General features: G+C 45.9%; 1 protein-coding gene across 3 annotated transcripts in view; it reads right to left on the bottom strand.

Annotated features, from left to right (window-relative positions):
• The window catches only part of LOC146175634 (acyl-CoA:lysophosphatidylglycerol acyltransferase 1-like), a 128,339-nt gene that overhangs the window by 12,240 nt on the left and 101,644 nt on the right, over nt 1-14,455 (bottom strand). For all 3 annotated transcript variants that reach the window (XM_084582027.1, XM_084582029.1, XM_084582028.1), the window contains exons 4-5: nt 13,246-13,382; nt 4,490-4,605 (exon numbers count right to left, since the gene is read on the bottom strand). In XM_084582027.1, the coding sequence (XP_084438153.1) occupies nt 4,490-4,605; nt 13,246-13,382 (253 nt within the window). The remainder of the gene's footprint in view (nt 1-4,489; nt 4,606-13,245; nt 13,383-14,455) is intronic.

Raw genomic sequence — 14,455 nt, 5'->3', positions numbered from 1 at the left:
GCTCATGGCAGATGGAAAATATGATAATGATGATGACCTGCGACTTCAGACGCCATACAGTTGAATCCCGCCACAACGAATACCGCCACAACGAAATTTCCGCGACAACGAATAATTTTTTATTCCCCGCGAGTATCCTATAAGAATTAATGGCCTAAATTTCTCTGCACAACGAACCATTTTTGCAGAGCGTTTCCGCTTCAACGAAATTTTCGCGTTCAAAATCGAAACCGAAACTAGTTTTATTGGCGAGAAGTCCAAGTCAAATCCAAAGCCACATTAAGCATGAAATCACGTGATTGCAGTTCCGCCATTTTGGCTTTGTGTCGTGGTCGCGTTGTTCACTCGCTGCCTTTCTCTTCGACAACGACGAGTTTTCATCCGCAGGACACGATGGCAACGCAAGTGAAAAAACGCAAAACTCTTTCCCTTGAGCAAAAAGCTCAAATAATCGCCCAAGCAGAAAGCGGAAGGAAGAAAGCGGCAATTGCTGAAGACTTCGGAATTCCTGCAAGTTCGCTGTCAACGATTCTAGGCAATAAGGACAGCGTGAGAATGGCACTTGCTTCAGGCACATCCTCGAAGCACAAAAAGGTGACGCGGCCCCTCCATGAAGAGTTGGACAAAGCAGTGCATGCGTGGTTTGTGGAAGCACGAGCCAGCAACGTCCCCCTGTCCGGAAGCATCGTCCAGCAGAAAGCCTTGAACTATGCATGCCTACTTGGCATTGATGATTTTAAAGCCAGCATTGGCTGGCTAAACCGTTTCAAGGCCCGCCATAACATCGTTGGAAAAGTGTTGTGCGGCGAGTCAATGTCAGCAGACGTGGACGGAGCAGCTGCTTGGAAGGCGAGTAATATGGCCGGAATTTTAAGCAACTTCGCGCCTGCAGACATTTACAACGCCGACGAGACCGGGCTATTCTACGAGATGTTGCCGGCTAGGACGCTCGACTTCAAGGGGCAGCGCTGTCACGGCGGCAAACACAGCAAAAAACGCATCACAGTGCTGCTTTGCACAAACATGGATGGCTCGGACAAGCGTCCGCCGTTAGTCATAGGCAAAAATGCCAAGCCGCGCTGTTTTAAGGGAACTCGTAGCCTACCTGTGCAGTACAAGGCGAACAACAAGTCATGGATGACCCGCGCTATTTTCACCGAGTGGATGATGGCATTCGACCGCGACATGAAGCGGCAGGGCCGTAAAGTTTGCTTGCTTTTGGACAATTGTTCAGCGCATCACTCCGACGAAGTCAAGCTCACTAACACGGAGCTGAGGTTTTTCCCTCCCAATTGCACGTCTGTCTTACAGCCTCTCGATCAGGGCGTGATTCTTAGCCTGAAGCGCGCTTACCGCGGGAGGTTAATTCAGCGGCTGCTTTTTAACACTGAAACCGACCGAGACACGAAGGTGGACTTGTACGTGGCACTGCAGATTATGTCTGCTGCCTGGAGCACACTGGGGCGCTCAGTAATTGTGAACTGTTTCAGGCACGCCGGATTTGCCGAAGGTCGACCCGTACACTCTGCTGGCCTAACACCAGGCGTTACAGACGACGACGAAGAGGCGTCACCGGCTCCGGGGATCGCGGCCGCCTGGAAAACGCTGGGAGAAATAGGAACCGTGCCGCCTAATCTCGAGCTCGACGAATACATCGGCGCTGACGCTTGTGTTGTTCACGAAGATGTGAGTGATGAGCAGATCATGAAAACTGCCCGGAATGATAAGGACTCTTCCGATGAAGAAGACGACGACGTACAGGAAGCGCCGGCTGCGGCAACCGCCGTACAGGTGATGGACGCTTTTGATGTCATCAGGAATTTCGTTGCTGTCCGAGACGACGATGTTGCAATGGGTTTGCTGACCGAGTGCGAAAATCGCGTGACGGCGTTGCTCGCCGTGAAGCGTAAGCAAAGCAAACTTACAGATTTTTGGCATTAAACGCCTTTGCTGCTGCTTGGGCAATTCTTTCTGCGTTTCACGTCAAATTTTTGCGATAACGAAGTTCCGCGAGAACGAATTTTTTTTCGTGCACCGTGAATTTCGTTATAGCGGGATTCAACTGTACTTAGGCGCAATCTGGAAGCTCCTATGCGCGTGCATTTTGAAAGCTATTCCCACGTGGGTCGCGAAAGGTTTGGGCGCAGCCCTTACATAATTTTTCTTTTATATTTCATTCGGGAAATAGGGGGTGCGGCCTTTACACTGGTGCAGCCCTTACACGCATTTATACGGCATATTCCACATTCTGTACCTAAATGGTTTAGTTAGATATATGTGCCTGTACAAATGTCATCTACCCAGCAATAACATCAAGGTAGGTTTTCGTGTCCTCCAAATTCTTCCCCTCAGTAGTTAGGTGTCCGCGAAAAGAATCCAACGCCAGGATTGACACCGGGTGAGGAAGCGTGCCTGGTCGATGGTGCCACACATTTTTGATCCAGTCGACTACCAGCAATGCCTGCATCCACCCAGTCTCCTAGCAGCGGACGATCCTATTTTTGGAAACGTCCGCCTTCGCTACCGTCCTGCGGCGAGAAATGATGTACAGTGGCAGCTTGTGGCCATATGCCAGGCATTGCAGTATCACAATCAGTCTGGTTTTTTTCACTGCTGGTGCTAATGAGAACTTCAGGGGCACCTACAGTGCGCACAGTCAGTCCATGCACACCGCAGTTTGGTCGGCGTTGCCAATATGCCCCAATGGCACATTCGACGAATGGCCCGAATTGATGATGCAGCGCTAAAATTCTAACAGTTCTCTTTGAAGTCTCCCCGTAACCTCTGTTTTATTGGTACTGTTTGCCAAAAAAGGAAGCCATTCCTCCTCATGAATTTTTGGACCCACACAGGAGATGCTCTAAATCTTCCCCAAGGGAGCAACGTCTCTGGCCTTTCCAACAGATCAGCTTGACACTGAACCCAATGAGGAGGTTGCACTAATTATGAAGTCCGGCCCTTTTCCCCGAGTTCAACATGATGGCCATGGCAAGGTCCATAAAAGCCTTTGCGGTCAGGCTCACATTAAAAATCCCTTCCCGCTGCAGCCGCCACCCATGTATGGTAGATTCGTTAATAGCCAGTTGTTGGGCTGCCACAGAGTTTCTGATCTCTTCAGTTATTAGGATAGCTTTTCTTCTGAAGTGAGCACTGTACTGTGCATGATGCGTTGGCGTATCATACAAACTGTGATAACAACCGAAACAACCATACCAACCCACTGAGAAAGAGGCGACAAGCATGTGATAATGGAATCCCGAGCAAACACGCACAAAGCGCTACGATGTGACTCTGGACGGATTGGGATTTGGTTTCTCTGGTACCCATATTGCCAACATAACATTGTAGAAACATGGAAACTGAAACCGAGGGGCGACGGCTTCAAAATTATCTGCACCATGGCACTGCTTTAGGCCAATCGGATCATTGCATTCGATTATAGCAACAGACTCGATTATTCGATTATGGGAACAGACTTTGAGAGACGAATATCGTGAGAAAAAAACTCGCGTCACATTCGAGTAAATATACTGTGACTGGCAATGAGTACCCTATTCCATCTTCAACCCAAACCATACCAAGACCTTGCAAAGTGTGGCAGAGTGATATTTATATGGCTGGCATGCCCATCCGATACAATCCTGTCTACACCCGAGATATATTTCAGTGTAAATGAAAATTATACTTATACTCGTTCCGTGAACTGTTTATTTTTCCTAGTGTGGGGGGAAAGGGGGGTCCGCGAGTTCCAACTTGAGTATCCTTCCAATACTCCTGTCTTTTTGCTATGCGCTGCTGTGCCCGGGCAAGCCACCTGCATTCCAGCTGAGCATTGCGTGCTTAGAATGAAACATAGTACATGACGTGTACCACTGAAGTCCTTGATTAACTCTTAACCCTTGCGTTGCTGCTGAAGTGGACATAAATCCCTTGAGTGCATCCCGTTTGTGGGCTCCTGCTGCCATCACATTGCTATCTGATAAGGTTTGGTTTGGTTTGTTTTGGGTAGAGCCTAATGTCCCAAAGCGACTCAGGCTATGAAAGAAGCTGTAGTGGAGGGCTCCAGAAATTTCAACCAGTTGGAGTTCTTCGACATCGCACAGCACATGGACACCACTCCGTTCTGCCTCCATCGAAATACAGCCGCCGGCGATTGAAATTGAACCCAAGTACTCCGGCACATTAGTCGGGCATCTTAATCACTGCACCACCACGATGAGGTGCTGATAAAATTCTTGAAATGATGCTTACTCAGCTGAGGCTGGCAAATTATGCGGAGACAAAATTCACACTGGCTTGGGTAAGGACGCCTGGCACGGGGCGATAACTGCACATGGGCAGGCAGGTGGCACAGACAGTATACCATAAGCTAGCTCTTCTAGACAAACTTTCTTGCATCTTGACCCCCCCCCCCTCCCTTCCCCCTCGCGTTATGCCCAGGTGTGCATGCATTAGGAAAATAGAGAACTGACAGCAAGCTGGCACACACCTTTGTGGGTCTTGGCCAGGTTCTCGGTCTCCAGTGTCTCCAGGACAGTCTTCATGGCTCCTACCCGGGGAAGCGTCACATGCTCCAAGATGGGGTAGCCGTTGGCCCTAGCATACCTGCGCAAAGGAGATGAAATGCTTCCATGAGCTCACAAACATCAAACTGTCTCACGGCCTGGTGGAGACTTCCGATCAGTGCAAAGGCAGCTTCAGTCAAAGAGTGCTACACAGTAGAAAGTGTTGTTGTCTACACACGCACGAGACCGTTCCAAGCATTTTGGCCCATAGAAGCCAAGCGTCAGCCCAGGGCAAACGCTGAACCCACTGTACTAAGTCGCACTGAGAAGAGAAAATATCATGTCTCCCACACCCGAGCAGGACGATCAAACCACCTGTCCACTGCTGCAGTAAGACTCAAACAAGCGAGGATAGCTCGGTATTAATATTCAGTCAGGTGCCACAATGGCAGCACACAGAAGGTCCACAAATAGCAGAACTGGCTTTCACTTCAGCGTGGCCTGCAATGCAATTTACGAATTGGTGAATGCTTTCTGCAGACACAACACCTCAAAAAAAGCGCCTCTCTACATGCTCAAGTCAAATTTGCTCAATGTGTCACACAGGCTTGGCCAGCAATACTACAGACAAGTCTCCCCTGATGGGGCTGGGGCAGGTAGGTCACCGCCGCTTGCGGCGGGGGCTAGCCTGCCACCGAATTTTTATCTGTTGTAGGCCGTCATTGCACCCGCCACTGCTTCAGTGGTGGACGATGGCTGTTGTTGCGGCACGCGTATTTTTTTCCCTCTTCCTTTTCTTTCTTTCTATTTTCTCTTCTGTCTGCACGAGGCAGCGGAGGTGGCTCAGCTACAGAGCCAGTAGCAGGCCTGTGCATTTTCTTTTCCTTCTTCCTACAGCCACAACAACAACAACTGGAGCTGGGAATGGGAACCTAATGGGCATGGGCATGGGAATGGGAACACATATGGGCAGCTACACCTTCACAACGCTGTCCTGTGGAGCTGAGCCGATAAGCATAGTGATAGCCAATGAGCACAACACAGGAATGAAAAGCATACTAGCACTAAAATCAAAGCTTAAGTGACAAAACCTACAGCAGGAACTAGGTAATTGAGAACTCATCCGACAATGTAAGATGTTAAAATTTTAAGATGTTCAAACTAAGCATATTTCCAAACTTTTGTCAGAATGAAGCAGATAAAAAAAAAAGCAAATGCAAAACTTGATCAGTCGTATTTAGAATTTTAGTGTCGCTACCACTGCACTTCATAAAGCTGGATTGAACATGTAACGATTAATTGTTCCTACAGGAGATACCCGTGTCATTACCAGTCGACTTTACCGGATGAGTTTTGTCCCATTGTTTCAAAATCCACAGAACATAGCTGTGCGTCTCTCTTGATGTAGCAGTTAATGGCAGTCTTTCACAGTTTGTGAACCCGGGCCAATTCAGGCATGACATGGTGCATTTTGCACTGGCGAGTTCAGCGCCGAGCGTGTAGCGTGCACTTATAAGAACTACTAGGTGCAAGCTCCAGCAGTGGAGCGAATGAAACTGGCATCAGCCTAGTAAAGAATTCTTAGTGTAAGCAATGCACATTTTGATCTTGCATCATCGCTGAGGTTGTTGCAACTTGTTTCACTTGTTGCTATGATCCATTACTGCTCTGTACCTCAATGTCAGATGTATGCGGCGGAACCTGGTGTAAGCTCCCATTTCGAACTGCATAACAAGCTGAGAGAATCTTGGCTAATGAGGCTGCAAATGGGCAAAGAAGGCAGTGGTTATTCTCAAGAAATGATCAAGAAAGCAAACAAACATGAACATTAAGGGTTGTGATCTGCCGAGGTAAAGGTCGACAAAATTACTCAGCGCGAAGAACACATACACCTTTCCAAAGCCTGAGTGGCAGGAAATCACTAAAAGAATCAGGCTGGGTTGGAGTGAATTCAGTAAGTACTATCAGATAGTGAATTGCAGGTTGTACCTATATACCTCAAGAGGAAAGTATATAAAAACTGTATCTTGCCTGTACTCAGCTATGGTTATGCATCTTGAGGATAACAGCGCGGAACACAGGACGGGAGCACAAGATTAGAGGACGACACAACGAGCGCTGACTTTCAACAACGTTTATTTTGGAACACCCTCAGCTTCTTATACCCTAACGCCACAGACGCGTACAGATGACTTGCACATCTTGTAACTTTGCTAATATGTGCAAGTCATCTGTACGCGTCTGTGGCGTTAGGGTATAAGAAGCTGAGGGTGTTCCAAAATAAACATTGTTGAAAGTCAGCGCTCGTTGTGTGAGCTATGGGACAGAAACGCGAAGGTGAATGAAGAGAGTTCAACGTAAAAAGAGGACCACACGGTAAGCGACAGGAAGCAAATATGCCAAACGGGCCAGGAAACAAATGTAAGTTACTGACGTTCTAGTAGAAAATTAAGGAGAAGAAAAGGTCATTGGCTGGTCATGTACCGTAAAATCCCGCATATAATAAGAGAATTTTTTTTTCTTTCGAATTTATCCTGTCTGTGTCCACCTCGTACCATACGCGAATCCAAACAATTTTCAGCCTAAATTAACAGTTCTGGCCTTGCTAATAATACAGTGCTATCAGGATAGAGCTTCAAGCGAGAGGAGATGCTATCTAGCAACCGGGTTAAGTCAGTTGACAGTTCCAATAGTTTCAGCTTCAACGCCATATCAACACGCTGACCTCGTAACAACTGTGCTTGCGATGCAGATGCGATTGGAAGCAGGCCGAGTGCACCTCGCACGATGTTAAGCAGCAGTTCGCATTTGCACGGGTCTCTCACCGGCCTTGGGCCTCTTGAGTTATACTGGCCACGCCCTACAGCCAGACCACGGATGCTTCATCAGCAAGGAGCTCTTTGGTTGCACTTTCAAGAAATGCATGATGAAGAACTTGTTTACAGATGTGAAAGAAGAGTTTCTATGGAAAAATTTCGTAAGCAAAGACTCTCAATAGATAATAAGCTAGACCACATTTCCTGGGCGCACATGCGGCATTCCTGCATGCGGCGCTGTCGTCCCGCACCCGAGCTGCACACAGCTTATCGGTTCACAGAAACCGGCGGACTGTGAGGTTTCTGTTATTGCCACGGAGAATGAGAGCTGCTCTTATCATAATGTGTGAAATTCTCTAATCAAGTGAGTCGGTTCGAGAAGGAAAGTGAATCAGCCAACACATGAAGGTGCTTGTCACTGCTTGGCCCTATTTGACACCTGGCACGGGGTGGCATTGGACGCACAAGCGCAGAACTTTTTTACTTTGAGGGGCAACCACAAAATGCCGCAGGACAATGAGTAATTGCATGTGGTAACTGAAATAAGACACATTGTTCATGCTGGTTATATTGACAAGTAGTGCAAAGATGTAATAAGTGCAAAATGCATTTTTGGTAGTGGCTTTTACGCTGTCTGTCCTCTTCTGTGGTCAGTGTTCTTGCTTGTCGCTTCCGAAGGCGATCGTGTTCTCAGAGATTAGCGACAGCGATACTCGTGGAGGGTACTGCCGATAATGATGCCAGTATGAGAGGTCATAGAACCTTAGCAACATAAAATGGTAGTTAACAAGTGGGATATCCAAAACGAAAATGGTCATTCAAGCACAAGCGCTGCGTTCGAGTATCTGGGCCCATATTCCGAGTTTGCGTCGTTATTAAAGTGTCGCTATCTCACGTGACCTCGAGTCACCTGATTGGTCGATACGCCGGAACCAGGTGTTGCCACTACGGAACCGGAAGAAGTGGCAACAACATGTTCCGGCGTTTCCACAAATCAGATGACCCGCGGTTGGGGGAGATAGTGACACTTCTGATAACGACGCAAACTCGGAATACGGGCCCTGGTCACCTTTCGGACAAGGGTTGCGATCTGGTGCCAAGACAGCGATCGAAAACATGAATCACGGCAGTGGTGCGCTAAAAATACATGACATTTAGTCATTGTGGTTCGAGCTAGGATGATTGAACTGTCCATATGGGCAAGAAATACTCAGTGCCGCTTCTTTGCCTCTAGAAGGCAACCTGTGAGTGTGGGACTTGTTCAATAGGGAGGGCAGCCAAGCTGGAGGCAATTAAATGCGGCTTTGGGTGCATAAACCACTTTGCAGGGTAGTCCCGCCCCCTACCATAATATACATTGCCTCTTACTAGTAAAGTGGACAGCTTCCTAGCGCAACTCTAGAAGGCAGTTCTGGCCTTGTCTTGTAATGGTGAAAGAAACTGCCAAGAGCCGCTTATTCATTGCTACTCTCACACAGCATGATGGCAGGCGTTCAATACAGGCTGAACGTTATCTACAGGGGCTTTAATATTTGAGAGCTGGGATTTAAAAAATTCCTATGCAAAATCTACTACCCCATTCGAGCTGAAATATCGTTCACAAAGTAGCAAAATATCGTCTACGTTATCTGATAAGTGATTAAACATCAGTACTTGCCTAGATGTTTCGAAATCGAGAAAAAACTGCTCTCGGAGGCGTGCACAATTTTTGCAGAAGAGAGTCAAAAAAGCTATTTTGACATGGTGAGTCATCTGTCGGGCAGCGAGACAAGCGCGCCAATGGCCGGGATGGAGCTTGTCTCACTGCTCGACAGATGACGTATCATGTCAAAATAGCTTTTCGACTCTCTTCTGCAAAAATTGTGCACGCCGCCGAGAGCAGTTTTTTCTCGATTTCGGGAAATCTAGGCAAGTGCCGATGTTGAATCACTTATCAGATAATGTAGACGATATTTTGCTACTTTGTGAACGATATTTCAGCTCGAATGGGGTAGTAGATTTTGCATAGGAATTTTTTAAATCCCAGCCCCCAAATATTCAAGACCCTGTATAATTACAGAAGGGCTTGGGTTTTTATAGCTGTTTAAGTTCTTATGAGCAAATTTGCTATGCTTTTGCTCTTGTTTGGGAGTCACTGAATGTTGTTCTGGGAACACAGCTGGAAGATTGCATCAAAATCTTTTCCACTGCTTGCGAGGCCCAGCAAATGTTACATTGCATGAATGTGTATATTGTTGGTATAATTATACCAAGTTTTCTTCGGCAAGATACCCACCATTTCATTTTTTTTTTCATGTTTGTGTTAAAAAAGCTCTCGTTAACACTTCTTGCAGTGTGTTTACAATGTGAGTTTTGCCATGGCTCTTCAAAATATTTTGTGAAGAATGCAGTGGGGTCTCCACAAGTGTGCTTGTTTAGGATATACTGCCAGTGCATTCTGACTGCTGCTGAGTTCACTTTTCCAAGCTCAGATTGCATCAGTGAACATGTTTCAATCGCAGCATACCCATCATTCTTTTTTCATGTTTTTGTTAAATGTGCTGCCGTTACTATTGAGCATATGATGATATATGTGCACTTTTATATTTACAGGTCATCAATGTACACCCTAAACCTGATTTTACAGACGCAAAGTAAAACATAAATGACCAAATAAACATGACTGTACGTAGAACAACGATTTTTCTTGGTGATTTTCAGCAGTAGCTGCAAAGTATACAATCTATTTAATCTAAGATAGTGCACTTCAAATGCATTTAGGGGATATCCCCCAAGGTGAAGCATATTTGCAGGACAGCAGTAGCTGCCCAATAACGTCCGCCCAAGTGGAGCCATATGGTTGTGCTTGGGTGGACATTATTAAGCAATTACTCGCTTTATAAAGTAGCGCACTCCTAATGGACAAATCACAGCACCTAAAAATAAATTGGCTATAATATCCATACAATGTCACTTAATGTCTCATCAATATTTTGTATGGACATGCTGTGGTCAATATATGGGTGTCCACACGTATCAAAATGGACATTCTATGGATGTTATGTCAATATAATATCAGCTTTTGTAAACATCACATAGACATCAGATATCTTGTGGTGGATGTTCAGTTCAGTTCAGGCGTTCAGTCGTGTCCGACTCTTCGTGACCCTATGGACCATGTCACGCCACGCTTTCCGGTCCCTCACTATCTTCTTAACATCACATAGCTTCATCTGCAATGCCTCGAGAATGCCATCTAACCATCGCGTTCGCTGCCTACCCCTTCTCCGGCGACCCTCAACCTTTCCCAACATGAAATCATTCTCCAGCGACAACTCTCTTCTCATCAGATGACCAAAGTAGCTGAGCTTTAACTTTAGAATTTGACCCTCCAATGAGCAGTCAGGGTTTATGGTCGACAATATCGACTGATTTGATCTTCTGGCAGTCCAAGGAACTCTGAATGTTCACTGAATGTCTATTGAGTACGAAATGGTTTGCTAGGTGGGAACAGTAGTCGAACGCTGGAGCCACTGCGCCACTTCGGCGGGCGCTACGTCGCTGCCTGCACCGGTGCCATAAGTGGCGTCAACAGCTGCTGGTTGCTTCGGTATTGCTTGTCAGGCAGGTCACATCAACGCTTCTCGCTCAATGTGCACGCATTTTGTGATGTAAGCAGTCATCGATTTGGAGTCACTACTGCCAGAACTACACTCAATGGCCCCATGCAACCTCTAAAGTTTGTATGCGTGCTCCGTAATAGCTGAAATTACAGACCCGAACTCCGCGTACTCGCACTAGGCCTACTTGTCGCATAACAGGCCGGCAGTTCAGCGCAGACTGGCATTTCCGGCCAAGGTCATTGCTGATGAAAAGTGGAAACATTTAAAGTGTAGCTGCTTGTTTTTCTATTTCTAACACAGTTAAGCTACAGACAGCTGTTCAGGCCATTAACTCATTGGGCATCAAGTTCTCGCTCGGCCTCCGATCTGACTAAAACAAATATTAGGCAACTATCTGCTGATCTATCTCCTGTGACGTCATACGAGCATTTCAATATGGCGCTCGTTCTCGGTGGGAGGAGTCTCCAGATTCCAATTTCTATAGCGTTTTTTTGTAATATGTGCTGCGCGCTAGGTACAAAACTTTTGCGAGTAGAATCATATATTATTCGCAGAAGTATAAAACGGCAATACATCGAACAACTTTGTCATCGCCCCTTTAAAGGAACACAAGATTGACCAAAATGTACTAGAATATTATGGCAGAAAATATCTTGCCCATACTGTACCGACTCGGCACTCAACACCAAAGAAACCAGGATTTATAAATTTAACTTGGCCTTGAAAGTCACACAAAATGAATGTAAGTGTCACCTTACGATGAAACTTTGCTGATATCAGTGCAGCCCATCACGTGATCTAATCTCTATAAAATATCTCTAATTTCTTTCGTTAAAAAGGTGCTTTTTTCTGTTCTTTCAAAGATACTTGTCACGCTTTCGAATATTTTATACTCCCTCCAGCGCGTTTTCAAAAAAATTGCTGGCATTCAACACGGCTCAACCTAGTAATAAGAGAGTAATAAGGGAGTAATTACTCCTTTATTACAAATCTACTACACTTTGGGGGATTCCCCTAAAAATATTTGATCGGCTCAACCTAGTGCGTAAGTGATAGCTCAGTTGACATGGTTTGGCTTGACTACTAAACTTTATTGCTCAACATGGTCACACTCTGCTTACCCAGCAACCCCGGCAAAGGATGAAGATTCATCTATTTCAACAGTGACCTGAGCCTTGCTCTTTTACTTGCTAACTCAGCTTCGTGCTGCTTTCTATCGTAAGGATTGCTTGATGTAACTCGGTGTCAGCAATGCACCATCAACGGATGCAGCCTGACACTCTGCTCAACCTTCATGGCTTTCTGCAGCAGCTAGTGCCACTCCCTTCAACTGCCACTCCCTTTTCACTGTCGATGATGTGCTTTCAGCATTTGTCGCTATGGTGCCACAGCATGTTGAATATCTTGAAGTGGTGATCACTGTCCACCAAAGTTTTTATCAACAAGGGGGTACGTCCCTGTATCATAACAGCTTTGAGTATGGAAAATGAAATGACCGCTACTTTACAACACAACTGTTTTAACTGTTTGGCAGGAGATATTTATATTGGTTTTTAATGACTTTTTCCAATGTGTGATTGCTATTGTGCTTGCTAAACATGCTTTTCAGCATTGGGATACATAAAAATGGGCATACGTAGTGATCAAAAAGGTCTCTCTAAGTATTTTTTTCAGTGTTTGCAACATGCTTAGAATACAGTGTTTCCGTCTCTTTTACAGGGCACCTACAGAGGACAATTCCATCCTATTTTTATTTTGAGTGAAAAATCAATTTCATGGCTCTTTTTGGATATGAAAAGTGAAAAGTGTTTATTTTTATTTATGAAAATTGCAAACATGAGCAAAAGATGCTGCAATTGGCAATCAAATTTGATTATAAAAAAATGGAACATGTCATTTCCTTGCCACTCGGTTCAAACCCGTGGCATCAAGACTGAAACAGATTCTACGATCACTGCCTGGAAGTGACTGAATGCACAAGTAACACTCTGGCATCAACGAACAAGACAGAGTTTTGGTGTCATTGCGGTTGACTCACAATAAATGGCTAGTGGAGGCGATATTGGCACTTCATTTCCTAACCAGTTATAGTTTGTAAAAGCCCCAGCTTCCGTCACAGTAGCCACATTGTGGGCATGGACCTGCCTATACAGGCCAACTGCAAGGTGTACATTTCATTAAAGCCCACTACTAAGGAATGTTCATGGAGGACCACTTTCTCAAAGCAGCTTACCTTCTGCAGTGCTTCTGTTTTAAAGAGACGTCTGTCACAAGGTCGACTTGAGGAGAGCGGCAGAGAGAGCCAGGGTGTGGGGTACATACCTCTGGCTGGTGGCCCGCCGTTTGTGGAGGAAGCCACCTTCGGGGAAGATGACTATCCACTTGAGGCCCCTCCGCAGGTACACTTCTGCAATGTGGTCCCTTAGACGCTGCAGCTGAGTGTTGCGCGTGTCCTTGCCCTGCATGGCAGCCACCACCACTGTCGTTGGGAATAAGGACTTCAGGACTCACACGTGACACAACACCGGGCAAGTGGAAGAACCCCACCAACATCTTTAACCATTCACATCCCTTCTTCTCGAGCTACCGTAATTGAAAGTGTGCCAGAGAAACGATATCTGGCCAAAGTACTATCACTGCCACTTTGGCACTTCCACTGTCTGAACAAAGGAGGGGGATGCCCTTTCAGCCTCCTTGACCTTTCGAGTGCTAGGAGTATCAGATGGGTCTATGATGTCGCAAGCCTACAACTAATATACAAAGTGCTAAAAAAAAAAAGCAAAGATAAAGTGGGCATGGAAGCCAGTAGAGAAAGCTGCGGTTAATTTCATTTCATAGAACAGCAGGAAGAAGAAGCAGTGCAACCTGTGCTATCAAACTGGAATCTATTTTTAGCGCAACACATAAGAGGGACAAGACAGGCACTCTGGTTCTACTTTAACTCCAAAAAGGATTTCATTTTGAAAACATGAACCAAGTGGCCCCGAAACAAATGTTGCTGAAAAACCTGCGCTATATAGATTACTCCACTCCAGGAATAAATGTGGGCTGGCTCATGATCTTCGGTCTCAGCAACACATCTTGCAAGCAAAATTTTCAGGTGTGAGTCAATGGCATTTTCATCTAGTGTACTGGGCGAGACTTGAAACGGCTGTGTTAGGCACAATGTATCAACAACTAGCATGTATTTGCAAAGAGCACATAATGTGGCCGGAGTGTAAGAGAATGTACACAAAACAATGGGGGCTAACCACGTAATGGTGCTATACGGCTCCTATTGCCCAGTGTTTCAAGTACAACAATCCCCTGTGTGATGCCATGTATGTCAGCTGCCTTTGCAACATTGTTATTGCAGCTGATTATTTAATAACATGCAAGCTTGGTGCAGCTCAAATTGACGATATTGAAAAGTAACAGGTAACAAGAAGCAGGAAATGAGAAATTCTTTTTAACCCCTTATAAGAAGCCCCTTCGGCGTTTAAAAAGTTCCTAGAGGACAATGCAGACCGACACCAGATGGTAAAAATTTGTG

This window comes from Amblyomma maculatum, chromosome 10, assembly GCF_055883805.1.
Source record: "Amblyomma maculatum isolate TAMU_Amacu chromosome 10, ASM5588380v1, whole genome shotgun sequence".
Classification (NCBI taxonomy): domain Eukaryota; kingdom Metazoa; phylum Arthropoda; class Arachnida; order Ixodida; family Ixodidae; genus Amblyomma; species Amblyomma maculatum.
The sequence above is the reverse complement of the archived record's forward strand: the minus strand, read 5'-3'. Positions and strand labels throughout refer to the sequence as shown.